The 26861-nt window shown below is 46.6% G+C and overlaps 1 protein-coding gene across 5 annotated transcripts in view; it reads left to right on the plus strand.

Moving 5' to 3' along the window:
* SLC38A5 (solute carrier family 38 member 5) overlaps positions 1-26861 on the plus strand; it is a 50495-nt gene that overhangs the window by 14805 nt on the left and 8829 nt on the right. For 2 of the 5 annotated variants that reach the window (XM_084836224.1, XM_084836221.1), the window contains exons 2-14: positions 4121-4336; positions 6297-6381; positions 8608-8723; positions 9022-9095; positions 10560-10652; positions 10941-11022; positions 14980-15062; positions 17491-17549; positions 17785-17901; positions 20935-21014; positions 21652-21752; positions 24538-24662; positions 25782-25926. In XM_084836224.1, the coding sequence (XP_084692350.1) occupies positions 4245-4336; positions 6297-6381; positions 8608-8723; positions 9022-9095; positions 10560-10652; positions 10941-11022; positions 14980-15062; positions 17491-17549; positions 17785-17901; positions 20935-21014; positions 21652-21752; positions 24538-24662; positions 25782-25926 (1252 nt within the window). In that variant the 5' untranslated portion in view covers positions 4121-4244. Of the gene's footprint in view, positions 1-4120; positions 4337-6295; positions 6382-6623; positions 6823-8567; positions 8724-9021; positions 9096-10559; positions 10653-10940; positions 11023-14979; positions 15063-17490; positions 17550-17784; positions 17902-20934; positions 21015-21651; positions 21753-24537; positions 24663-25781; positions 25927-26861 lie in introns of those variants that run through there. The other 3 variants (XM_084836226.1, XM_084836222.1, XM_084836225.1) reach the window with 3 other exon arrangements.

A 26861-nucleotide genomic window follows, 5' to 3' on the forward strand; every position in this document is an offset into this window, starting at 1 on the left:
TTAACAATGACCTTGATCCCTATCAGTTCTACCAAATCTGAACTATACCATATATCATTCTATATTGCATTCACCTGGTGGGTTTGTGAGCTTTTCTACATCGGGCTGTTAATCTGCTGTATTTATTTTCGGTTTCATCGCAGTATTAAGATCTGAGCTCTACACAAATAGCTTTTCCACTACATAACCTCTAGATGGTGCTGTGCTATAGAGGAATATCACAGTTACACAAGTAGGAAATACCCTTTCTTTCACTTTCAGAAATAATACCCCATTTTCCCCCGCTTAAAAACAACAGGAAAGTGCTCTTAAAAACAGAAGCAAAACTGGAGGATCATGATGTTATCTAAAGAACCGGTAAACAACCATGAGTAAGGAATCACAAGTGCACAACAAATGCCTCGTGCAGAAAAGCTGTGTGTGTGTGTGTGTGTGTGTGTGTGTGAGAGAGAGAGAGAGAGAGATGGAGCATTGAGGGAAGGAAGATGCAAAGGAACTAACCTCCTGTCTCTCTCTACCTCTTCCCATAACCTCTCATAGATCCCCTCTGATAATCATATATGTCAGTCAGTTCCCAACATTCATTCAGTCCTACTCCCAAAACCCACCCTGTAATGTGACCAAGAAACAGAACCCAGGGCAGGGCTGTGCATTCTGCCAATAAGAGCTGGCTTGGTTCTACAACGCATGGCACTCTCTTTGTTGTCCTTCCGCCAACAGACAAAAGACATTTTTATTCAGGCAGGCCTTTCGCATGTAAGCTGGTCTGTTGCTGCAGGGGTTTTTAATTGGGTGCTGTTTATTTTATTATGTTTCAATTCATTTTTATGTTACATATTAAGTTTTTAAAAATCTGTATTATTGTTAGCTACCTTGGGCACCATTTTTTGGTGGGAAGGCGAGATATAAATTAAATAAAGTGTGGGACTGGCTGCAATTTGGGATGCAGTTGAGAAGAAGCAAAACCAGTTTCTCACTGAAGATGCTGGGATTACATGTGGGTGGGGACGCTTTAGTTCCCATCTTCAGTCCTTTTCCTGAGGGCATGCCTTTACTTTCTCCCATATAATTGAGCCCATACAGATGACTCATACCTGTATCATCCTGCTAAATGGCAAGGAGAATTTTACCACACATCTCATCAGCTGCAGAAGTGTAGTAAAAGGCTTGCTTGCCTGCATGGGCTAGTGAATGGCTGTTATTCGTTCCTGTGAGAAAAAGCAAAGACTTGCACTCCGAGACAACATTGTATCAGGGGCAAAATGTGCCCACTACTCTGTCTCTGTGCCCAACCCAAATGCAGCTTTTGTGTTGAGTGAGGGATGGTGGGTGGGATGGGAGAGGGAGAGGTGGAAGCATTCCTTACCTTCTCTTCTGGGGCAAGAGGCCATGTTGGGTTTGGAAAAACAGGAGGAAGGCCTATAGGCCTAGCCTTGTTGTCTTTTGCACCTTGCGAGGCAGTGGCCTCAGTTATGGATGAGAGAGGTGGAAGAGAAGTAGGGGAATTAGATGCAAAAGAAGCTTTTACAACATTAATGGTTGTATATAACAGGGAATGTCAGCAGCTGTAGCACATGTGACAAGCTACAGCTGCTGAAGTTCCCTCTTCTGCCCAGCTATTAAAGGTACAGAGGTGTTGACTGCTTTTGCATCTGGCCACCCCGAGTGAGGTCAGAAAAATAACTGGAACTCTATTCTCCCCATGCAATGAATATGAACTTGAGCACGCTCCGGGAGAGAGCGCAGGACAGGAAGGCCTGGCGTGCTATGGTCCATGGGGTCACGAAGAGTCGGACACGACTGAACAACAAACAACAACTATTCTCCCCACTCCACAATGAAAAGGAGAAAAACCAACAAATCAATCCTGGCCTGCTCTTGTGGTTCTTCACTGCACTTCGATCTGCAGAAATGAGCAAATGAGGCTTGTCATTGCCTGGAGATGAGTGTTATTACCTGCTAATGGCTACCCATCAGGCTGCTGTTTAGGAAAGACACAGCTTCAGTCACCAGCTGAAAAGCTGGCAAGCTTAGTCAGATTTGATGTATACACAGCTGGGGACACCGAAAACATTCTCACCATCCCCGCAGACCCAGTCCTCCATTGCCTCGTATCAGTGGCTGATCCCTGTAATGGGGTGCAGGGTGTGTAGAGGGGAAATGTTTTGAGGCCCCCAGGAATGTTATACTGAGTCCGGTCTGCTTGCATATGACCTGCAGTCATAATTGCAGGAGTTTAAACTGAACACCATTCCTTGCAACTGAACTTGCCAAGACCATGCTTTTCTCCAAATCTGGTCCTTCAGGGTTCTCCAGATGGCCACATCCCATTCCCCATATTACTAAGTGGCTTCCCCTGTCCCGCCCCAGTGATTTCCTGGCTTTTGCACTTTTCTTGCCCTGTTCTAAATGACTGAATGCCTCTCCTACGGCTCACTTCCTGGCGGTAAGAGCTTTAATAAGCTAAAATATGCAGGTATCTTTGGCCCCACCTACTTGGTCTTCAGCCCCCCCACCACCACTGGACCCTCCCCCAACTTTTCTGAAATAGAATTTGGCCTTCCCGCTGAAAGGGGCTTCCCACTCCTGCCCGAGGCTAACCAGTGCCGCCACCCCACCCTTGGCAGGAATCCTGGCTCCCACTTTCCTTCCTCCGCCATAACATATTGCACACCTTTTTCCAAGTTAGATATGGAAACAAGTCCCAGAGTGTGGAATCCCTACCCTGCAAGAATAGATTCCCCTCCCAGCATCAAGAATAAGTTTAAGGCATCTAGATGGTAAAATTGGGAAGCAGAATTGATGGGTGGAGAAATGGTTATGCCCTCCTTGTTATCCTCCAATTCTCCTAGGGTGGCCATGTGTCCTCCTTTACAGAGGACAGCCCTCTATTTGAAGGTGTCCCCTGTTTGAAGGGCTGTCCAGCCCAAGTCTGGTTCAAAGAGAAAGAACCACGGGGCCTTGAAGTTGCCCATCAACAGCACTGGACATCAAACTGAGCAGGCACACGGGTCAACTGGTCACAGTCTTTCCCACTCTGGTGAGATGTATGTCTATTTAAATTACAGCAATTATGTCTAACTTTTCATCTGTACATATACGTCACATACAAATTTTATGCAAATACGTGTCCTCATTTTGGGGCAATGTGTAACTGGCCACCCTAATTCCCTCCTGAAAATCCTCCTCCACTATCTGCTCCTGCATTACAAGGGGGGGGGGGTGAGGTTGGAGGCCCATGTTTCCCTCGTAACATCTGCTTTGGCGCTCAGAAAGCAGAGGTGTGTGAAATGTCTTATCCTGAGACCTTGGGGAGTGACTGACAGAATAGACTGTGTTGGATGAGATGCACCAACAATCTGACTCGATTCAGAGGCAGCTCCTTAAATCTAAGGATTCACACTCCCCATGCAATAAAAAAGGGAGCTGCTTTTTCCAAGTACCTGCTTTGTTCATTCCACGTGGCTTGCTTCTCACTAGCACAATTTCTGTGCCCTTCTTGTCTGTCCCCTTCCCTTTTGCCCTGTGCCATCCAGATCCTCGCACAAAAGAATGACAACAAAACCCATCCTCTTAAATCTGCGAAAGTCAGAATTTTCGGAATAGCACTAACAATGAAAAGCAAATGTGATTGATGTGCATGACTTATTCCAAGTGCAGCTTTTCACCTTCCTTTGTTGCAAAATATGTATTATTAGGAGAGGGGCTTCTTACGGCAGGTTGTCTGCAGTAGAGTACATGCCACCCTTCTCAGATGGCATAAGGATGTGCGAAAATGCTAGATGGGGCAGCCTGCTGGCTCATGCCTGAAGGTGTGGGCGGGAGGGGGAACTGGGTAACGTCTTTCTTCACCCACCTCCTGTCAGGACAGACTCCCCCTCAGGCGTGGGGTTGGAATCACTGCATGTTCCTTGGCATGCAGTAAACTAAATGAAAAGGAAGCGGCAATGCATTTACTGGCAATCCACCCTGCTCTTTCCACACCCATTCTGCAGCTGGGAAGAGAATATTTTGGTATCTCCAGTCCAAAAACCAGTATGTTACTTCCATGCCCTACAGCCCTTTGCATTATTGTGGTGGATTGCTTGCTGAATTGTTCTCTGCGTCTCTGTGTCCCCAGGTGTGCTGCTGATTCAGGTGCATTGCTGCTGTGCCACTTTATGATTTACCCCATCAGCGCTACACACACACCCACCCACGCCAACACACGCACACGCTGACTGAGGAGTATCCGCACATCCAGGATGGAGCTGCAGAAGATGGGAGAAGAGATGGGCACTGAGAGGCTCAGTGGGACCATACCTAATAACGACAAGGCTGCTGTCCTGGAAGATGGGTGAGTCTTCGGGGTTGATGCTGGAGAGGAGTAGCAGGGATGGGCTGCGTGGGAGAGAAAGACATAATGAGACAGAGCTCAGACTAAGCAAGAATTGCTGAGGATTCTGGTGTATTATTCATGAGCAACATGCTCATACGTGCCGCCCAGCCACCCCCGCTTGGCTTCTCCCACCGGTGGTAGCGGCCAAACTAACCAGAAACTACTGTGGAAGCAAAAGCTCCCCGTTGCATCTGAACCTGGGCTCCTGGCATGGCACTCCCCTAACAAACCGGAATCTGAAGCCAGGGTTTGAAGTTGATTCCCCATTACTGATTCACAACGCCTACCAGCAAGAGGAGTCAAACAGGGGTGACCTGGTGGTTCTGGCTTATTGTTATGTCTGAACGTAGATCACAAAGAAGAGAAATGGGTTCTCAGGATGCAATTTTTTTTTTTATTGTAGGAAGCTTCCTACAATAATTTTGTTGGTATCCTGAGAACCTGTTTCTCTTCTTTGTGATTTACTTCAGATGCTCACCTCCTTCTGTTTTCTATGTCTGAACGCAGCATTGTTTGCACTGCAGACAAAGTTTGGAAGTGCATCAGAGCCCCCATATGGGTGTGTCAAAATTTTGCAGGAGTGTTCAAGTTTGTCAAAGAATGGTCAAATATTTTTAAAGCATTAGAACAACAAAAATCATTAACCTGGTTTGATACTTAGGTTAATTTAAAACAAATGAGTTAACTGTTATTATGAAACAATTAAATTCATCTTTATTCTTTGCCCCCATCAAATATGAGATTGTCAAATGACCAGGGGAAAAACAAACCAACAGATCCTGGCCTGTGCTTGCGCTTCATAACTGCACTTTGATCTGCAGAAATTAGCGAATGAAGCTTTTCATTGCGTGGAGATGAGTTTTATTATCTGCTAATAGCTGTGCATCAGGCAGAGCTTTAGTAACCAGCTGAAAAGTTAAGCATAAAACCCCCCACTTTTAATAATGTTAGGTAAGGTTTACATGTGAATGATTCACTGAACAATTCTTTCTTTTGGGTTTGACGCTGGAACAAGGAGACCAGCCTACAGTTACAAAATTAAAGAAAAGAGATGGAAAACAGAAACAAAGCAAAGAAACTGTAACTACTAAAAAGCAAAGGCCAGTTTTTAAAAGCAATTATGTTAACTAGGTAGCAGACCAATTCTTCAAGTGTCATTAGCATCGTGATGGAATATCAGACAGTATTTGACTCTAGCCAATTAATAGGCAATCAGTTGGCAATATTTGAATGGAGAATGGACCGGTATGCCTGCCAGCCCTAAACTTTATACAACAGCCTTCCCCAATCTGGTGCCCTCCAAATGCTTCGGACGATAAAACTCTCATAATCTCCAGCCTGGCTGGCTGGGGATTAATCTGGATGACACCTGTTTGGGGAAGGCTGCTATAGAACAACTGTTTCCCTTTTGAAATCCCCCTTCACCTGCCTTTGCAGGTCACTTTCCAGCTGTCCTTGTGCCAGCTGCCATTTGCTAGAAGGCAAGGATCTGGTTGGATGGGGCAGTGCCTGTAGGATACATGTACACTTCCTTTAATTTCAGCAGGGCTTGAGCAGGAGACCTCCCCAGTGGATTTTGCCCGTTCCATCTCTCTGGGACTCCATTATGCTCTTGTCACGTGGAATGTGGATTCCTGAGAATCGTAATTAAACTTGTTAAGAGATAATACTCGACGTTATGCAGACAGACACTCTATTATCCAGGTGTTGGCATTTCAGCTCTTTTCGAGATTTTGCAAAAATTCAAGTACTGGGTTTAGAGAACAGAGCACCAAAACTGACCTAAAATGAGTGCATTTGTTTGATGGCACGATTTGGGGGTTTTTTGTGGGTGGGATTCTTGCTGACGCTGGATAGGAACAGCTGTGGCTGTGGGGCTAAGTCCATCACATTGATCCCGCGTCTCCTTCCATTTCAGCTATGAGGAAGACGAGCATGTTTTGACGGAGCAAGAAGAGTTCCTGCCCCACATCGCTAGCAAGAAACTGAACCAGTTCACTGACGTAGGTGGTCATGGCCACGCCCAGATATCCCCATCTCACCCGGGGTAGAATCTGAGAATCTTGACTCCCCAACTTCTGAGAACAGAACCCAGATTATCAAATCTATAACAGTTCACAGACCTCTTCCTGACCATATATAGGACAACCGACTCCACTCCTTAGGCTATGGGGTTGGCAGAGAGCCTGTACAGACCAAGAGATATTGCAGTCTTTGAGTCTCTACTTTCTCCTCCTGTCCTCAGTACTGCCAGATTTACCCTTTGACCACTTCAGATGATTTTTGACATTAAGAGCTGCAGCCACACTCATCAGGAGAATCACATGGAATTGCTTCTCCTGGATTGTGCCATTCAGACTGCAGGTGGGGAGACAGCACTGAATGTTCTCCTATTTAAAGTGGTTCCTGTGCAGAGAAAACAAGCATGTTATAGAGAATGCAAGGTTAGAACTGTTCTCCCTAACATGCCAGCTTAATATGTGGAAGGATTTTATTATTCAGGGAAGCATTCAAACATTGCCATTTGCCTCCCCCTCTCCCCCGCAGCAGTCTTAAGTGGAACATTCCATCAATGGCTGCACCACATGATTCCCCTGCTCCTGTGTTTCTGTTCTAATCCATACTGTCGCTCACTGTCCTTTCTCCTTCTGGGATTCCTGTTTTGAACATTGTCCACACATAGCCTTTGTTCCCCAACTTGCCTTCCCCCCCACCCCCCTTAACTCTTGCCTGTAGCTCTGTGTCCTTTGTTGTTGTCTGCTGCGGGCAAGCTCACATTCATATACTTAACGAATGTGAAGTTGGAGGAAGTGCCACCCACCTAGCTCCATGCTCACAATCAACAGGCCCTTTTCAGAAATTCAGTTTTTATCACAATAAATACATAACTGTTGCCTGTGTGTTATGTACAGTGCAAACATCAACTCTCCAGCTTGCGCTTCTAAATCAGGAGTGTGACATTCTCTCTGCATGGGTTATTTTATTTATTTTATTCTTTATTTTGTATATGGGAAAGTGTCATTCTGTCCTCTCCACCCCTTCCTCCCTGCACATCTATTCCAATTGCATTTGTAGCGTAGAATATGGCTGCAGGAGTGTCGCAAACTCCTATTCTGTATTGCCCATCATGTGACAGTTTTCCCTGTTGCCATGCCCATGCCATTTTGTGTCCTTTTAAAAAGTGCCATTTCATCTTTAGAGCAGGGCCATCAAACACAAATAGGCTGGTGGGCCAAACTACCCACCCAGCAAATAATGGAAGGTCACCCTCATACCGTTTCACTGAAGAATGTCAGTTTCACCTGAATGGACATAATCTGTTCTGCATCAGCTTAGACTAGCCTTCCCCAAGTGTGATGAGAGTTGTAATCCAACAATTATGGACGGCACCAGATCGGGAAACCTGAGTTAGACGCTAAATTAAGATTCCGGGTCAAAGAGTTTGAACCAGTCTGGTTTGAACTCTGGCACCTTTTTCTCTAGAAATGTCCTGTGCTCATCAAAACCTTCCTGCCAGTTTAAACACCCTCGTTGCCATCCAGCCTTTCTTCCAATTTGCCACCCTTCCACATCTCAGCAATCCTTTCACCAACACCACTTTGCTCCATACACCCTCTGGCCTGTGCAGAGCACCCTTGGAGCCTCAGATCCTCACACTCTAAAACAGGAGTGCAGAATCTCAGGCCCAGGGGTCAAATCCAGCCCTCCTGGGTGCTCCAGAAGGGCATGCCACCTTCACCTTTTCTCCAACAACCAGTTGTTGGGTGGTTTCCTGGTTTGTTTGGTTTGTTTGCAGTTTCTCCCCATTTCAAAAGGTTGAAATGCCTCTCCTAAGACTTAGTTACTGGCAATAAATGCTCTGAGCTAAAATATGCTGGTATGTTTGGTCCCACCCCTTTTGCCTTTGGCCCTGCCCACCACTGGAATGCAGCCCCCAATGAAAGAGGTTCTGCACCCCTGGTCTAAATCCATGCTAACCCTCCAAAATCCTCTCATCTGCTGAAATCAGAACCTCCACCCTCCCCCATTCCTCATCTTGCCAGCCCAAACATCGTGTCATCCAAGTTCCTTTTCCTTCTGGCTCCCAAACATACAATAGCAGGCATTAGCGCCAAACCCCTTACTTCATCATTATTTAATATTAGTATTAATATTAATATCTAATATTGTGCTTTCCCACAAAAACAAGACCCTCCAACCCTGTTTTTTCCATACTCCCTGGCTTGCAGTTTGAGGGGAAGACTTCATTCGGGATGTCCATCTTTAACCTGAGCAACGCCATCATGGGCAGCGGCATCCTGGGTCTCGCCTATGCCATGAGGAACACTGGAATCATCCTCTTTGTGTGAGTGCTGTTCCCACAGCACACCACCCAGGAGAAGTGCGCAGCCCTGGGCGGGAGGAGGTAGAAACTTGCCCATCAACATCAACAGTGCGGTGGTGCACCGGCAGCATGCAATGGGGACCGCAGCTGGCAGCATCCTAAGAGAAAAAGATCAAGCAGGGGTTGGATGGAACTCTGTGGCTGGCTGTAGAGGGGAGGGGTCAGGCCTGAGGGTGAAGCTAGCGGAGTTCCAGATTCTGTGCCTGTTTCTGGCAGAGGAGCCTGGGACTGATGTCTGTTTTTGTCCTTCTCTTACCAGGGTGCTTTTGATCTGCATTGCTTTGCTCTCCTCCTATTCCATTCACCTGCTGCTGAAATGTGCCGGAGTCGTGGGTATGTTGTGGGCTCCTTCTCTACCCACAGGGTGCCAGCAGTGGGGCACTGTAGGGCAGAAATCTAAAGTATTCTGACCATGTGGAGTAAAATCATGGGGAGTTTTATTGGTATGACTAGAGACAGTCAATATTTTGTTAAGGGAGTTGAAAGCGGCTTGAGAAAGACTTCATTGTCCATGGTATGTGTACACAGATGTTTATTTTGCCCCAGTATCATCTCTGTCCAAATAGGTTTTACAGGTTTTTGAAACAATACAAAAGCCTGCCAAACCTTATTTACCAGAAGTAAAGTACTTAGCCACACCACAAGCAGCATCCCAAACTGGGGTTTGTCCCTTTCCTGCATCAGCCCCATCATATTGTACAGTCAGTGGTCTTGATAGTGGGCTGTGGACTAGCAGAAACTAGTACAGGCTGCAAAGACCCACATGTGTGGACTGCAAGGATCTGAAATGCTATAATGCTGCATGGAATCGGAGACCAACACAGCTAGAAAGAGTGACTCTAGTATAGTGCTGTGGAACCTCTTTCAGCCTAAGGGCCAAATTCCATTTTGGAGAAGCTCTGAGGACCTTTCTTCCAGGGGAGGGTGGGCCTGAAGGCAGAGGGGGTGGGGCCAGAAATATGAGCAGATTGTAGCTTAAAGCTCTTACTGCCCATCACTAAGCCTTAGGAGAGGTGCTTCAATCTTTTAGAGGTGGGGGGATGCAGGAAAGCCAGGAAGCCACCAAACAGTTGGTGGTTGGGGGAAGGGGTCATGGCCTGGGGAAGGGGGCGAGGCCTTGTGAGGAAGCCCAGAGGGCTGAATTGCAAACCCACATGAGCCAGACTTGACCCTGTGGCCTGAGGTTCTGCAATACAGTCTAGTAAATTATCTACATTACAGACCTAACCTTAAAAGAATCATTTCACCTCCAAGATAACCTTGGTTTCTTGGAAACTGTGCTTTCTGTGAGATGGGCACTAGAGTTTTCTACCAGAAAATTCTCCAAACTACCTAAGATTCTTTGGGTGACGCCATGACAGGGGAACCCATGTTCTAGAATTGTTCTTTAGCCTCTTTTGCACAAGTTGTGCAATATGCAGCTTCCAAGGTGCCAGAATCCTGGTTTTTAAATAGATGGAGGGTGGTGCAGGAAGGTGGGTTGGCATTCACACTTGGACCTTCGAACCCATTTCATGTCCCATGTAAACAGACAAGCTTTGCCTGAAGAACATAACTGATCCTCCACCCACCATTATCACTGTGGAGTTGCATACTTTCCTAACTGGGCAGGTTCCCAACTAGAGTATGTCATCTGCATTAGTTGGGTCTTGCAAGTATGGTGGGAGAAGCCTCACTTGTGAGTTGAGGGAATGCCAATGGGCTGGAGTAATGGTGATACCAAGAGTCATGGATGATAAAGCGATTTCTAAAACAACTGTAAAAAAAACCAATCCCGCATCTTTCTTTCATATCTAGGAATTAGAGCTTATGAACAGCTGGGACTCAGAGCATTTGGCCATGGGGGCAAAGTGATCGCTGCTGTGATAATCTCAATACACAACATAGGAGGTAAGGTCCTGTTCTTCCCCATAGATCGCTCCCCCACCAGGTCAAAGGGGTTGAACAGGCAGGACTGTGTGTGCTCTGAGGTTAATAAGGGAACTGACGTGTTAACACAAATTCTGCACTTTAAAAAGTCCTGTTGATTTGGGGCTGAATGTTGCGCCTTGTACTCAGTGTTGTACTTGTGCTGTGGTGATGGTGGAATATATACATCACCCAGCCTATTGTTCTCTCTCCTCCCCATCAGGCCAAAAGGGGAATACAGGGAATCCTGACAGCTTTCTCTTTTCGCAGCAATGTCCAGTTACTTGTTCATTGTTAAGTCTGAGCTGCCGCTTGTGATTCAATCCTTCTTAGGGCTGGCAGAGAAAAACAGGTAAGCACATTGCCTTGTTTTGTTTTAAGTTAGAAAGGAGAGATCATTAATTATACACAAGACAACAAATACTCAAAACAGGGGAAGGGTTAAATTCCACCTTTGTTTACAAATTTATTCCAAAAAGAAATAAAAGGAGACATCTCTCTTACAGGGCCTCACTAACCTGGTTCACAGATTGCCACAGCCCACCATGGTGGGTTGCGGCATCCACGGGCGCCAGATTGGCGATCCAAACACCTGCCGCCATGGCTTCTTGTTACATGCGAACCTGGTAGGGGTGATTGACAAGGCACCCAGAACCCATGGGCTGCTTTAGGGTTGCAGGTGGCTTGCCAACCACCCCACCCTCTCTGGGTTCACATGTAACAAGAAGCTATGGCGCACCCTCAAATATTCAAAACAGCCGCCACCTCCGCAGTGAGAAGCCCCACGGGGAAATTCACCGACGGTGGCTTCTCGTTACGTGCAAACTGGGCCACTATTGCTTATCCCCTGGGAAGTAGTAAAGCAGCTAATTTATCCGTTGCTGCTAGGCCTAGCACGTTCCTCAGCCATTCCAGAGAGGAGACTTCCCCAACCTTGTGCTCTCCACATGTTGTTGGACTTCAACCCCCATCAGCCCCAGCCACCATGGCCAATGGTCAGGAATGCTGGGTGTTGTCCAAAACATCGGGAGGGTGCCAGGTTGGTTAAGCTGCCTCAGTGAGCCCAGTGTGATTTCCAGTGTGAAGCCATTAAGATTTTAGCAGCAACTAACAGATTTTAAATTAAAACAGTGTCCTTCCTATACCTTGAGTCAGTGAAAACACCTAATGTTATCACCTCAGGGTCACCTTGGAGGTAACACCCAATCATATCAAGGATTATTTTAAGGACTCGAACTCTCGCTGACCTCCCCTTGTGGAGCCAGTTTAGGGCCATTGTGACCTGGAATGAAACTAGAGATGATACATATACGCTCCGAGGGCGGCCCTTTCCCTCCTCCCATGGCCGCTTCTCCAAGCTAGCTCTGCTTTCAGAGCAGTTTTATGGAGGGAAGCAGCTGGCCTTTTTGGCTTCTTTTCCCTTCTATAAATGGATCCATCTGGGGCTTGGTGCCCTATTCACATGCCTTCCATGACCAGGGGAATGCTGGGCCCAAGCCACCCGTCTCTGTTGCTCTGCAGTGTAATGACTTCGGGGACTCACTTCCCTCTTAAACAAGAATGGGGAGTGGGAAGCAGGGGTTATTCCTTCACAAAAGCAAAAAACATCTTCCCCCCTACCCTGACACTCATACTTGAGTTTCCTTTTGAAGTCGGGCCAAACTGCATGTCACAGCAAAAGCCACATGTAACGTTATCCCAACGGCCCGTTTCTCCAGTCTGAAGTCTGATCCACATGAGGCTGGAACCCAGCCAAGGGTGAAAGCGCCTGGAGGGGGACTCCCAGGGGAAGAGGGGGATGACAGGGGAGAAAAGGGTTAAGCAATTCGTTCTTCCCTCTGCTGCTTCTCCATTGCAGATCTTGCCCCCTCCTAATGAGGATGCTTCCTAGGGAGAAGTAGACACTCGGGCAGCCTTCCCCAACCGAGTGCCCTCCAGATGTGTGGGATTACAGCTCCCCAAAATGGCAATGCTGATAAATCACACAACTGGAAATTAATCTGAATCCATTATAAACTCATGGTTTCTTGTGATATGGGTTAATTTCCACTTGTGTGCTTTATCAGCGTTGCCAGATTTGGGTTTTGGACAGCGGGTGCCCTAGCTGGACTACAACTCCCATCATCACTAGCCAGCATAGCCATTGGCCGTGCTGGCTGGGGATGGTAAGGCCTGTAGTTGGAGGGCTACAGCTGGGAAGGTTGCATTAGGGTAATGTTTCACATAGCTGTTTTGTAGCATGTTTGGCCCTCACACTCCCATCTATTTAAAAAGATAATAACCCAGATTTTAAGGCCTTAAGATCCGGAGTAAGAGCGAAACTTGCTCATCCCCAAGGCCAAGGGCTCAATCACAGTTGGAGAAAGCGTCCCTGAGTTAAAAGTACGGAAGAGACAAGCTGGTGAGTGGATCTGGTTCTGGAAGTTAGTAGGGTCTCTGGCAGCCTGACTGAATTTTAGGCAAGGGTATGGTAGAAAGCTTGCCCTCAGTTTCACTCAAAAGGAAAAGAGAAGTCTTTTTGAGTCGTAAGAGATAAATATAGTCCACAGTTTTGTGTTACAGATCTCTTTGGGTTTAGTAGGCATGCAGTGACCTCCCTGACCGCTCATGCTGCTGAACTGGGATGCCCTTGCTTCTAGGTGCTGCCAGATTGCTTATGGAACCTGACCACTTGAGAAGGGGTCAGGGGTCAGAAATCCAGCCTCTGCTGTTTAGGGATAGCTCCCCTGGTATACAGAAGGCAACTTGTGGTTTTCTTTTCTGGTTCCTTCGTTTGGACCCACAGCAGTCAGGAAGTTGTGTGGCTTTTTAATCTCATTTTTTAAACTGCCAATGCTTTATATATTTATTAGATTTGTATACTGTCCATCTGGCAAATGCGGGAGCCTGGGAATCAGGCTTCCTGCATTGAGCAGGGGGTTGAACTTGATCTTGTAGGCCCTTTCAAACCCTATGATTTCAAACCCTCTCGGTGCGGTTTACAATAACAAAACCAAACAGCAGCAGCAAAACAAACAAACAAAAATACAACAATACCAGTATCAAAATAATAATTAAACATTAAAAAACATTAACATGTATATTAAAGACACTGAGAAGCCAGCTGTAAAGTGTATAAAGCAAAAGATTAAAGGTGGAATGCCGGCTTAAAGAGGAAGGTCTTAACCTGGCGTCTAAATGTATACAGTGAATGTATCGAGGCAACATCTAGTCAGGCTGTTGGTTCACGTAGCCTTGCACCAACTACTCCGACAGGCACTGGCTCTGTCTCCAAGGGGTCTTTCGTAGCCCTGATGGTACCTGATGTCTTCTTAACTGGAGATGCCAGGGACTGAATCTGGGACTTCTTACAGGCAAAGCACAGGCTCCACCGCTGAGCAACGGGCCTTCCCCAGTATTATACCAGGTTTTCTTCCCCTTTGTCTTGAGACTTCAGCTCCCAGGAGTCCGGCATGACAGTGGTCAGGAATGCTGGGAATTGAAGTCCAAAACATCTACAGATCTACTTTCTGCCCACCCTTGCTCTAGAGCAGCCTTCCCCAACCTGTTGCTCTCCCCGCATTTTGGAGCGTTAATCCCATAAGTCCTCTCCAGCACAGCCAATAACTCCCATAAGCCCCAGCCAGCACAACCATTGGCCATACTGGCTAGGAATTATGGGAATTACAGTCCAACTTGTGGGGAGAGCAGCAGCATGGAGAAGGTTGCTCTAGAGCACTGATGGCTCACAAAACATTTAACGCAACAGCGTTAAACCTATCTTTGGTCATACACTATTTGCTTATACATACACACACACCCATGTCAACAGTTCCCAGTTTCCACTCTTCCAGCATTCCATCACACTCTAGTGGTGACCCAGAAATAGAACCCCAGGTAGCATGATGCAGATGTGGGCTGACTGTAAATGGTCTGTAATTTGGGACCCTGCCCCAGGTACTGGGGTCACCAGGGGGCAGGTTTAATTTGCTGCCCCAGTGTTACTTCTTAGCGCACCCTCTATTTACTTTCGTAATTACTCTGGCTCATTAATATTCAACTTGGGGTTTAGGAGGGGAGGCGATCAAGTGAGCAAACGATCACGGTGGGCCTGTGCTTTTTAATCATTGTGCAGAATAAGGGAATTTCAGCTTGTAAGGGTGGGAAAAGCTCCCCATCTCCCTGCCTGGATTCCCTCTTTGGTGGAGCTGTTAAAGGTACAGGAGCCCTGTTTTGTTGCTGCTGCTGTTCCTTTGCCTCTGCTCACCCCGGGAGGAGGGGGATCAAAATGTCCATTGACTATTGTGACCCTGATACTGTTTGCTTTCAGCGAGTGGTACATGAAAGGGGAAGTTTTAATCATCATCGTCAGCGTTTGTGTTATCCTGCCCCTGGCAATGATGAAACATTTGGGTAAGTGGTGAAGAGCAACTACCGTGCTGTTTTGGTTGAGTGTGCTTGGATAAACAGCATCTGCGCTGGTGTGCGTTTTTGCGTCACTGCTGGTCTGCCGCTCTGCCGCTACCTGAGAGTTCAAGGAAATACCAGGTTGATTTTTTCCACCGGATGTGTTGTTGTCTGTATAGGTCTGCTGCCCCCTGCTGGAGGGAATCAAGTTCACCTCATATGAGAATCCTGTCCCTCGCGTTGTCCATGAAACCTCCCACTCCAGGGAATTACAGTTCTTGATTTAGGGTTTCCCATGGTGGAAATGTTGGGGCACAGAAGACTGTATCTTTCTTCCCATTGCAGAGGTTTTGTCCAAGTCAGGTCTGACTAGGGTGGGTTGCCTCCTTTTTCTCTAGGCTCCTGTGCCTTTAATAGCAGCCTGACACACAAATTAAAAGCAAGCAAAGGTTTTCATAGCATGGAAGCAACGTGATGGGGAAAGCTTCCTTTGTTTCCTGAGGGTGCATGTTGCAGCAGGTGCTCATCTTAGCAGCGGCATGCCCTTGGTTTTTCTTCTAAGATGGTGTCTGCCATCCACAGTTTTTACATGTTCTGTGGTGCTGAACCCCATGTTCCCTGCCACAAAATCTGTCCATTCATAGGTGGGAAATTTGGGAGAGCCATTTAATCAGTTCAGGGATGTGGAGGGACCAAACATTTGAAGCATTTTGATGGTGGGGGGGACACTTCCTGTAGCAGTGGGTGGTGGTTTCCTTTCTTATCCAGAGTAGGGAGTTGTTTTGCTGCTGCCTGTGGATTCTCCTGAGGAGCTGGCAGCCATTCCCACCTTTTTAGAATGCCCCTAGAATTATGCCAAGTACATAGTGCCATTCTAGGAGTATTTGTGGGGAAGGGAATGGCGGCCATTGGCTGCCCTGAAGTGGCCTTTTCTTGGGGCTACCAGAAGAACTCCCCTGCTCACTCCTGGACTAGAATTATTTTTAAAGGAAGCTGCTACTTCCACAGTAAATATGCTCCTCCTCCCCCCAAAATAAAATAAAAACCAAGCCTCTTTGGGGCCCCAGTTTGCTTCCCCCACCAACCCCCCCCCAAAACCTGAAATGTTTATTTTAGCTATTTTTCTCCCTACCTTATTTTCTAAAAAATAAAAATGGTAAAAAAATGTGTTGCCCAATTAAATGAGGGGTGACATTTTGTTGTTGATCAAATGACATATAAGCCATCAGTCTAACTGATGAAGCAGTTACAGATTGCTACCCCACTAGACAGGTGTAATCCCTATCCAAGGCTTCTGCTGAGCTTCTAGCTTGGGCCTAAAAGTGCCACATTTCCCTTGTGAATAGAACTAAATCGGGTGGGGAACGTGTGGTCCTCCAGATGTAGCTGGACTGCAACTCCTATCAGCCCTAGCCAGCATAGCTAATAGTGAGGAATGATGAGAGTTTCAGACCTACAACATCTGGAGGGCCACGCATCCCTCATCCTTGAACTAAAGGATCACTGGAAGAAGGGAAGGCTGAAGTGAATTAGGCAGCGTAATTGTAACAAAAGCTTCAAAGTTTTTAGCACTGTTAAATTAATTATGATAGGACATAATATGTACTACTTATTTGCATCTGGCATAAGCAAGTGTGATTTAGACTAAATCTGTAGCACTTCTGTGAAGTTGACTTTCTGGTCATGAAATAGATAAGAGCTCCCTGAGGTGTTGCCCTTAATGATTCCTCCCTCTGTTCTGACCCAGAAGTACTTGAATGAGACCTGTGTACATTTCAGACCATCCCATACTGAAGCCTCTATTAGAGTTGCCAGTTTGGGGGGTGAGGGGTGGGGCCAGGGTTCCAGTGCTTTTCCACCATTATATGATAGGAAGAGCTGAACAGGTGCTGTTTTTTGGAGATGCCATGAGGAGAGAAACTTCAGCTGTTGAATTTCTAGCCATTAGACAGGTGTGTAAATACTTTGTATTAAATACTTTGTATACTGTATTTTTAATGGTTTTTAATCTTTGTAAACCACCCAGAGAGCTTTGGCTATGGGGCAGCATAGAAATGTAATGAATAATAAAATAATTTAAAAGCACAAACCCTCCACCCACCCCACCCTGCACCCAGGTGGTTGAAACAAACCAGGGATCAGGGGCACTCAGTCAGCACTTCTTATCCCCAAATGCGAACTGTCTGGGTGAGCCCTTGGGAGAAGGGTATGAACTAGGGCAGGAGTGGGCAGAAGCAAGATGTTTTGGGTTTCATCTCCCAGAAGCCCCTGCCAGCATGGCCAGTAGTCAGAAATGCTGGGGGTTGAAGCCCAAAACATCCAGAGATCTACTTTCTGCCCATCCCTCAGCTAGGGCAGCTATTGAATATCTTTGGGTTATCATGGATTCTGGGTGTAAGCTTGATGCACTCTCTTCCCTTCCTTCTCCTCACAGGCTACCTTGGTTATACCAGTGGACTTTCGCTCACCTGTATGGTTTTCTTTCTCATCTCGGTGAGTTGGCAGGGAATTTCCAGAAAGTGCAGGAGTTTCTTCCTCTGGGAGGAGAATTGTGCCTCCCAAATAAGCTCCCAGGCTTAATTGTGAATGGGTATCCTAGGCCTTTAATATTTGTGTAGAAGGGGGGAAACATCAGGTTCAGCTGCTTCACCCATTCACCTCTCCATTCACTCCCCACTCTTTTTCCATTCCTGGTATTCACCATCAGTTTTTTATTCCCATCACAAAGGTAATCTACAAGAAATTCCAGATCGCTTGCCCCCTCAATAGCACCCTGATTAACAACATCACTATGGAACTCAAAGATGAAACATGCGCTGTTGAGGTCTTCACTGTCAACTCCCAGGTTAGCATGAAAGTTGCTGAAGTCCTCTGGGGGAGGTTTAACAAGTTAAGAGTGGCTATAGAGTGAGATGAAGGTGCATCAGATGAAGAACTTGTGCATGAATTTGTACATTTTTACAGGAGATTATATCAAAATATTAACCCAAGTGTTGAGGTTATTGCATTTTTGTGTATGTACAGAATTTAGAAATTCCAGCATTGTCAGATGCAAATGAACATTTAATGTTCCAGTAGGTGAGGAATAATACTAATTATATTATTATTATTAAGAATATTTATATAACTTCTCATTTTTAAAATCCTGAAGCAGTTCACAACATATTACAACCCCCCCACATCATTAGAAACACAACAGCATTTAGATAAGTTTATGATTGTGAAAAGCTAGGGTAAACAAGTTGGATTTAATAATAATTGAAAGCACATGATTGCTGGTGCCTCACATATCATAGAGGGGAGGTCATTCCAGAGGGAGGGTGCCACCCCAGGGAAGGCCCTTTGCTGTATTGCTGCCAGATGGGACTCTGCAGGATGTGGCATAGACAGCATGAACAATTATGCCAAGCAATATACAATCTTGAATAAAACACCAGATGGGCTTCCTGTGGATTATTAAAACTTGTGAAGAATTCTAATTTAACCCCTAACTAATATCCTCTCTGAATGTTTGTGTAAGCATCAAATACAAGAATCCTGGAATGAAGCTGGGATTACTCTTATTCATAAAACAGATCAAGATAATCTAGACCTATACCCTTGCTGAATGAGGACTTAACATTTTTTTTACGTTATTGGCAAACAGATTTTTAAAAGACATTTGGGTCATATCCAATTATAGTCCTACATAAATAGACTCTTGAAATGAATGGGACAATTCAGATTAACATTGGATACAACCCATTTTGTACTGTATCCTTCAGGAGCAAGTTTCACATAAGGGAGGCAGTTGTCAGGTAATACCAGAAGAACCCTCACTATTATTAGTAAATGTAATACCATAAACGAGGAAGCCCACTGTGAAGTTCATGGATGCAGAAAAAGCATTTGATAGCATGGAGTGGCAATTTCTTGTTCTCACTTTAGAACAGGGGTGTTGAACCTCTTTCAGCCTGGGAACTGAATTCCATTTCGGAGAAGCTTTTGGGGGAGCTGTATTCCAGTGGTAGGCGGGGCTGAAAGCAAAAGGAATGGGGCCAAAAAAAACATTTTTTAAAAGTTCTTACTGCCGCTACCTCAGCTTTAAGGAGAGGCATTTCATCCTTTTAGAATGGGAAAAAATGTGCAAAAGCTGGGAAACCCACAAATGATTGGTGGTTGGGGGAAAGAGGGGGCACGGGGGGAGTGGCCATCTGGGGAACCCTGGATGGCCAGGTTGGGCCCCTAGGTGGGCTGGATTTGGCCCACAGGCCTGAGGTTCAACACCCCACTTTAGAAAGATATAGTCTATAGTGATAGGCAAAAATTGGCATGCTTCTAATATCTCAACAGTAAAAGAGCTGGATGGCCAAAGTCTGGCACGATGTCCCAATTATTGTTATTATCCACTTTCAGTGCAACCCTATGGTCCCTTCAAGGGTGCTACAGCTGTCATAGGATAGTGTGGACCTCCCCCGCTAAGGGCGAAAAGAGAGGTCCACCCACGAATGCCTTCCCTGGATGATGGCAGCTCTTTCCGCTGCCATGGCAGCCCTGCTGGTGGTGCTCCACTGGTGATAAGGGCAAAAATGGTTGTGTTAACATCGGATTAAGTGAGCTGGCATGGTGAATTTCCCACCTGTTGCAGGCAATAGGAGGCAAACTTTCAATAGACCAAACAAAAAGACAAAACCTGATTGTGAGTGGGAAGCCACTTCATCTTATACCCTGGTTAGCATGAGCCTGGCAGGGCCTAGGAAGGGGCAGTTCTTCTACTATGGAGTCTCCCTGCTCTGCCACCATAGAATGATTCTCTTTATTTATTAACTAGTCGTTCTAGTAATTATTATTATTTAGTAAAACTAATAATTTGCAAAAAATAATTCCATTTGTTTTAGAAGTGTTTTATAGTATTAAGGTTTAAAATGTCTCTCTTTTAGTTGTATTCAATGGTGGCTTTGTGTTAGCAGAAAATACTTCCGATTGTGAAAGGTGGGGCACCTAGTTTTTGCCAGTCCCCCCTACCCTGTGTCTTTCTAAAAGGTGCTCTTGAGGGTTGGCTGACCCTCAGGAACAGTATGGGATATGGCACGGAGGGATGCCTTAGGTAGGGTCGAGTGGCAAAGGTCAAGTGTTTTGTCTTGCACAAGTGGAAGTACTTTTCACAAAGCCACCAACAATCCATTGTGGTTTTTAATGATAGAGGTGTACAAAATCATGCATAGTTTGGAGAAAGTGGATAGGGAGACATCTTTCTCCCTCTCCCATAATACTAGAACCGAATGGGGTCATCCCATGGAGCTGATTAGTGGGAGGTTCAGGACAGCTAAAAGGAAGGGCTTCTTCACACAGCGTGTAGTTAAATTATGGAATTCACTTCCACAAGATGTATGATGTCTACCAATTTGGATGGCTTTAAAAGGGGGTTGGACAAATTCAGGGAGGATAAGGCTATCAATGGCTACTAGTCTTGATGGCTATGTGCTCCCTCCAGTACCAGGGGCAGTATGCCTGTGTTCACCAGTTGTTGTTGCTGTTACACTCACATCCTGCTTGTAGGTTTCCCATGGGCAGCTGGTTGGCCACTGTGTGAACAGAATGCTGGACTTGATGGACCTTGGCCTGATCAGCACGGCTTTTCTTTTTTAAAAATCTTTTTTTATTTCCAGCGCAACAACAACAAAGAGTATGACTCTTCTTGTGTTAATCTTTGTAACCAATTTTGGGTATGTTTATAAACAGAAAATAATAACAACAAGAACAGCAACTATTATTATTATTATTATTGTTATTATTATTCATATATATAAAAGAGAGGGAAAATGTGTCCTGCAAATCCTGGTTTTCAGACCTGACAATTAGAACAGAGAATGAATGCCTGTTCCCTCCCCTTTTGCAGACTGCTTACGCCATCCCCATCTTGGCATTTGCCTTTGTTTGTCATCCGGAGGTGCTTCCCATTTACACCGAGCTACGCAGGTGCGTACACTGAAGTCATGCAAGAAGACTAAGCAGGAAAGGTGCTCTTTGTTTTCAGAACTTTAAAAAGATGTGGGGGGGGGCACAGCAGTCAGCCCCTGTCCTCCAAGGGTAGGACAAAATGCAAAAGAATTTGAACTGCATAGGGTGGGCGGGTGAAGTTTAACATTGGGAAAGAACTGCTTTACATAAAAGCATTGCTGGCTGAGGGATGCTGGGAGTTGTAGCCCAAGCCATCGGGAGGACACAAGGTTGGGGAAGACTGGACTAAATGATCCATTGGGTCCCTTCCAGCTATATGACCAAGGGAGGTGGGATGATGGAATGAAAGAAGCATATCAAAGGGCAGCAAGGACCACCTTCTTGATACAGGACCAAGGGGGTAGTGCAGATCCCAGAGTCATTGATTTGGAGTAAAAGAATGCAGCCTGTGCCTCAAGTTTCCCAAGTGAATTCACAAGGACTCCCAAGAGAGTGGGGCCCTAATGGGGGACATGTGAAAGCCCTGGTGGGTTTCAGCAGCAAGGGCTTAGAAGACAGAACTCTTGGGTCCTGCCTCTCCCATCACACTCTGTGAAGGGAGTGGGGCCAAATAGGTTATAACAGTAGGTGTGTGAACTGTCTGTGTCTTCCTTAGGGCCTCAAAGCGTCGGATGCAGAATGTAGCAAATGTCTCCATCCTGGCCATGTTTTCCATGTACCTGATGACCGCTGTCTTTGGCTACCTCACCTTTTACGGTAAGGGACAATTCCCCCAGTAGGTAATAACAGGGACACAATTGAAATCTTTTCCATACACACATGCACACAGAGGAAAGGAAGAAACTTCCTCTCAACTGTTAACTTCTCCCCAGCTACCAGAGCTATGATGCTTCCCTGTCTTATCTCAGAATGTCCCATAATCTTATGCCAACAGTACTTCCTTGTTTGTGGTACTTACTGTTTTACTCGCAGAACACAGAGAGGGAAGATAAGCGAGGAAAAGCATAGGGTGACATAGAATAACCAAGAATTGCTGTGCTCTAAAATGAGTACATCTGGTAGAACTGGGAGTAATTCCAAAATCCTTGCTGGGAAAACTTGGGGGTGGGGGATAGATCTATCTATTACATTTATACCTCACCTTTCATCCAAAGAGAAAAAAGTGGCATACATGGGCTAGTATACGACTGTGTCATTCTGTTAGCGCAAATGGCACTGCGCTAGCAGAAACTAGGTTCTGAACTATGTGGAAGAGGAGAATCCAACTAAAGTTACATTTGCGCAAGCTCAGTCGTGCAAGCAGTTGTACATTATGCTTGTGCAACCCGTTGTGCATTCCGTTTGCACAGTTGCTTTCACAACTGGTTGTGCAAACGTAGGCAAGTTGAGAGATTGTGACTGACCCAAAGTCGTCCTGTGAGCTTTATGGCTTCGGGGTGGGGTAGCTCGAACCCGGGTCTCCCTAGGTCAGTTGCAACTGAAATGACAGACGTGCCTATGAGCCAGTTGAACAATGGCTCAGCTCTTCAAAACAATACAAATGGCCACCAGTAGCGCATCCGGTTTATACAGATTGTCCTATTTCCCCCTAAGGTAGCCTGCTGCCCTCAGCTGTGGTGTAGTCCTGCCCTGTCATCAGTACTGAAGTAAGATTCAACTGCCAGGCCAGTTGGTTTCTAAATATGGAACGCTGATGTGGGGGGACGGAGACCATCTTGTCATTCGCCCCAAGCAGCTTGAGCCAGCCCCGTCCTGTGTGTCATCTTACTCATTTCTATAGGATTTTTTTTTAAAACCTGCTCCAAGGATTGGGCTTAGGGCTTAGGTGAGGGCTTAGCCAGTCAGCATCATCCACAGCCAGCTTCTCTTACAAATTTGCAGAACTGTTGTCGTCATCGTCTTTCTGAAGAGGGGGAAAGAACACCGTTGTATTGAGAGTAGTATCAGTAATGACGTGTACAGAGCATAAACACTTGATTTTCTCATTCATCCATGCAGACCTGATAGGGTATACTTTTTGCACATTATATTCGGTGCACAAATCATTTGGTTGCAACTGGTTGTGCTTCTTGAACTCGCATCTTCTTTCTGTGCAAAAACTTGAGTTGAAAGAAGTGCCTGGGTTACTTCGTTTGAACGTGCAGGCGACAGTGTAAAAATATTGTCTGGGAATGTGTGTGTCTCTTGATGGTCAACCTGGCTCCTGTCGTGCTGGAAGCAAGGCGGAGGGGAAGGGGTCAGTGGCCAGCACAAAGAGCAAAGCCCCTTAAGGCGCAATCCCATGCATGTTTAGACAGGAAAAGTCCTAGAACTCCCAGCATGCCCCAGTCAGCTGTGCCGACAGGGGCATGCTGGGAGTTCTAGGACTTTTTCTGTCTAAACATGCATAGGATTGCGCCTTTACTTGCTCAGAACAGACCTGATGTGGAAGCTTGTAGAGAGCTCAGGGAACACTACATGACCTCAGTAGTGCAGCAAGGTAACTTTAGACCCTGGATTTAATGATCTTAGACAGCCATGTGCATTGCTTCAGCTATGAAGCCCACAACTAACGTTTTTCTTCTCCCCCTGCCACCATTCCTTGCTCCAAAACAGCTTCTACATTCCTGATACGTTAGAGCAAAACTGAACAAAGCAAAAACCTCTTTTGCCAACCCGGATACAGATAAAAGAAATGCCCTGAGCATGTGCAGTTTTGCGCCTTAAACTTACTTAAATCATGCCACCATCACGGCTACAGGAATAAAAACGGAGGTAGCTTCTGCTGCCCTGAAGCTAAACACATTTGCTTGAGAATGAGCACCATTTTGTTGGCCAAAAGGACAAAATATCTGTTTTAAAGTAAAAAATAATAACGCGAGCACTTGTAAGCATGTATATACTCAGCTGGCTGCTCCCCTAACTCTTAACATTTTTCCAAATAAGAAGGATGCTGCAGTGAGCAGCAGGATCCCCTGTGGGCCACTGACCCCATCTTCTCCTGTCTTCTGGATGGTCATTTGTGCCCCCCCCCAGGAGGGAGGGGGCTGTGGTGGCCCTGGGCCCTGAAGTCTTGCCCTAGCAGCCAGCACCATTGAACAAGGCTCGCTCTGGCCTGTTTGGAAGAGACGTCCTTGCTGTGACATCTGGCTGGTTTCCCTGCCATTCCATCCTTGGGCCAAAAGTGCCATTCAGGCTGACGCCCGTTTGCCTGATGTCTCCAGGTGAAGTTCTCTTGCAGACTTGAGCCTTGACCCCAGCATCTGAACGACCTAGACCCGATGTGGTTTTAAAACTGTTAATTGTATTTTAAATCTCCGCCTTGCTGCTTGGTTTTCTTTTGGTTTTACTTTGATACTGCAGTTTTACACTTAAAATGTATATTTGTATTTCATGCTATATTTTGTGGTTTTAATTGTTGTGAACGGTCCAGAGAGGTTCGGGTATTGGGCACTATAGAAACGTAGTGAATAAATAAATGTAACCAAGAAGTAGTCTTCCCGTTGTTTTATATCTCCCATCTCTCTGACTGCCTGGGTGTTTCCATTCTGCTTTCTGGCAGAGAGTGTTGAAGCAGAGATGCTGCACACGTACATCAGAGTCGACCCCCTGGACAAGCTCATCCTCTGTGTACGACTGGCTGTGCTGCTGGCCGTGACACTCACAGTGCCTGTGGTTCTGTTCCCGGTAAGCGACAGCCTTTCTCTGTTTCCCCTGTTGCAGCCCTGAATGGCTGTTCCCCTAAAGCACTTGTGGTTGAGTCCCAGGCAAACAGGAGTTCCCTGCTATCTTCCTCCCTCCCTTCCCCTCTTGATCCCATCCCAGCAGGCAGTGTCAGCAGTGGAATGGGCATGTTTAGGTAATTGCTAATGGGAACTGGTCCCAGAGGCCATGGAAGGTGCTTGGCATGACCAGTAATAATACTTAGCATTTATATGTAACCCTACTGTGACTGAGCCTAAGCACGTAACTGAAATGATTGCGTATTCTTCCCCTGTTTTCTCCTGCTTTCATTGTCCTCCCTTTTCCTTGCTGTCTACCTTTTGTCTATCAGCGCTACAAGCTCAGAGCTGGGAAACTGCACTCCCTGCTCCCTCCCCCCGTAGCCGGCAAAGAGAGAACTCTGCCAGCTGCCCCGCAGTGCCTCTCTGTGGTTGTAACACAGAGCACAGAGAGGGCGAAAGCGGGGAGGTCCCAGAGGCGGGGAAGGGACCATGGAAGCTGTTTTAGACAGCTTCCTGTGCAGTCTCCAGCCCTGTTCCTGCCTCCGCACTTAGAAATCGGATGTCTAAGGCAAGCTGCGGGGCAGCCGGGGCACAGAGGGAATCCTCTCCTCCAGGCTTCAGCCGCCCTGCACTGGATAGGCGGCCGCCTTCGACTTCTGAGGAGGTCGAAGGCAACCAATTATCTCAATAGGATTGCACCCTTACAGTGCTCCAAAGAGCTTCACATACATTATCTCAGTATTCCTTACAACAGCCCTGCAAAGTAGCCCCCTGCAGACTCTTGTGGGGGGTGGGGGGAGAAAGGACCAATGAAGCCCAAGCAATTCAAGTTAGTCCTGGTTGTGCATCATTCCCCAGCCCTGCCTGCTGGACTTGGAAGGGGTCAGCCATGTCTCAACACTAGGCTTGAGTCTCCATTTAGACAGCTACCCTCATTCCCTGATGCAGAGCAACATCTCCGTATATAAACGGCCGCCAAAGGTGCCTGCATTTAAGCAGTGGGTGAGAGGCCTCTGCAGTGTCCCTGAGCATCTGCCTACCAGGGCATCCCATATGTAGCTCACACTCCCAACTCCTGCAGATCCGCAGGGCCATCCACCAGTTGCTGTTCCACAAGAAGGACTTCAGCTGGCTGCGCCACGTCACCATTGCCTGCTGCCTCCTTGTCACCGTCAACCTCCTTGTCATCTTCGTGCCAAACATCAAGGACATTTTTGGAGTCATTGGTAAGCATGGGGCACTTCCCTTGCCATGTGAGGATAAACCATAATGGAGCGGCTCGGAGCAAATGTTGCCCTGGCTTTGTCGGGGTGGAAACTGAGCCCATAGAGCCCCAGAGCAGTTCTGATTCTGAGGAGGATCGGCAATCTGTGGGAGAGGAGCCAGCTCATCCCTCACAGGCACAGCAGCTGGCAGAGATTCCTCCTGCCGGCATTCCTGAGATAGATAGTGACCCTGGCGGTGAGAAAGTGCGGGAGGGGGGCTTGCTAGACGCTTGATGCAGACGCAGGGAGCGACGAGCAATGGAGGGTGCGGAAAGGAGGCGTACCGCCCATTTGGCATGCAAGCAACAGCCGCCTCCCGTGGACCCAAGGGAAAGAGGGAGGATCTCTCCCTAGCCCATAAGTTCATGGTCTTCAAGTGACTCTCCTTCAAATGGGGATCAACTGCCTACCCAGAACATAGACTACTCTGCTGTCCATTGCTTAATCACTGGTGATTAGCATCTGAAAGAGTCATTAAGTTGTAAAAGGATTAAAGCCTTGAAAAGCATCCTTTTGTCTGTGTCTTGAGTTGGCTATTGGAGTGTACTGAAAGAGGCCACCAGGGCGCTCCTGACAGGCTTCTTTGTGGAACCGCGGGAGCAGGACACAAGCAACCTAGTTCTAGGAGTTTGCACAGCATCGTTTCAGAGTGTGACTTACACCAGGGGTGCAGAACCTCTTTCAGTCCAAGGACCAAATTCCATTTTGGAGATGCTCCCGGGGGACGCATCCCAGGAGTGGGCGGGGCCTAAGGCAGAAGGGGCAGGGCAAAAATTCCAAGATATTTTAGCTCAAAGTTCTTACTCCCAGTAACAAAGCCTTGGGAGAGGCATTTCAGCCTTTTAGAATGGGGAAAAACTGCACAACAGCCAGGCAACTGCCAAACAGTCAGTTCC

The sequence above is a fragment of the Heloderma suspectum genome, chromosome 2 (genome assembly GCF_057233095.1).
Source record: "Heloderma suspectum isolate Gila_16-S chromosome 2, 16-S_ref, whole genome shotgun sequence".
Classification (NCBI taxonomy): Eukaryota; Metazoa; Chordata; class Lepidosauria; order Squamata; family Helodermatidae; genus Heloderma; species Heloderma suspectum.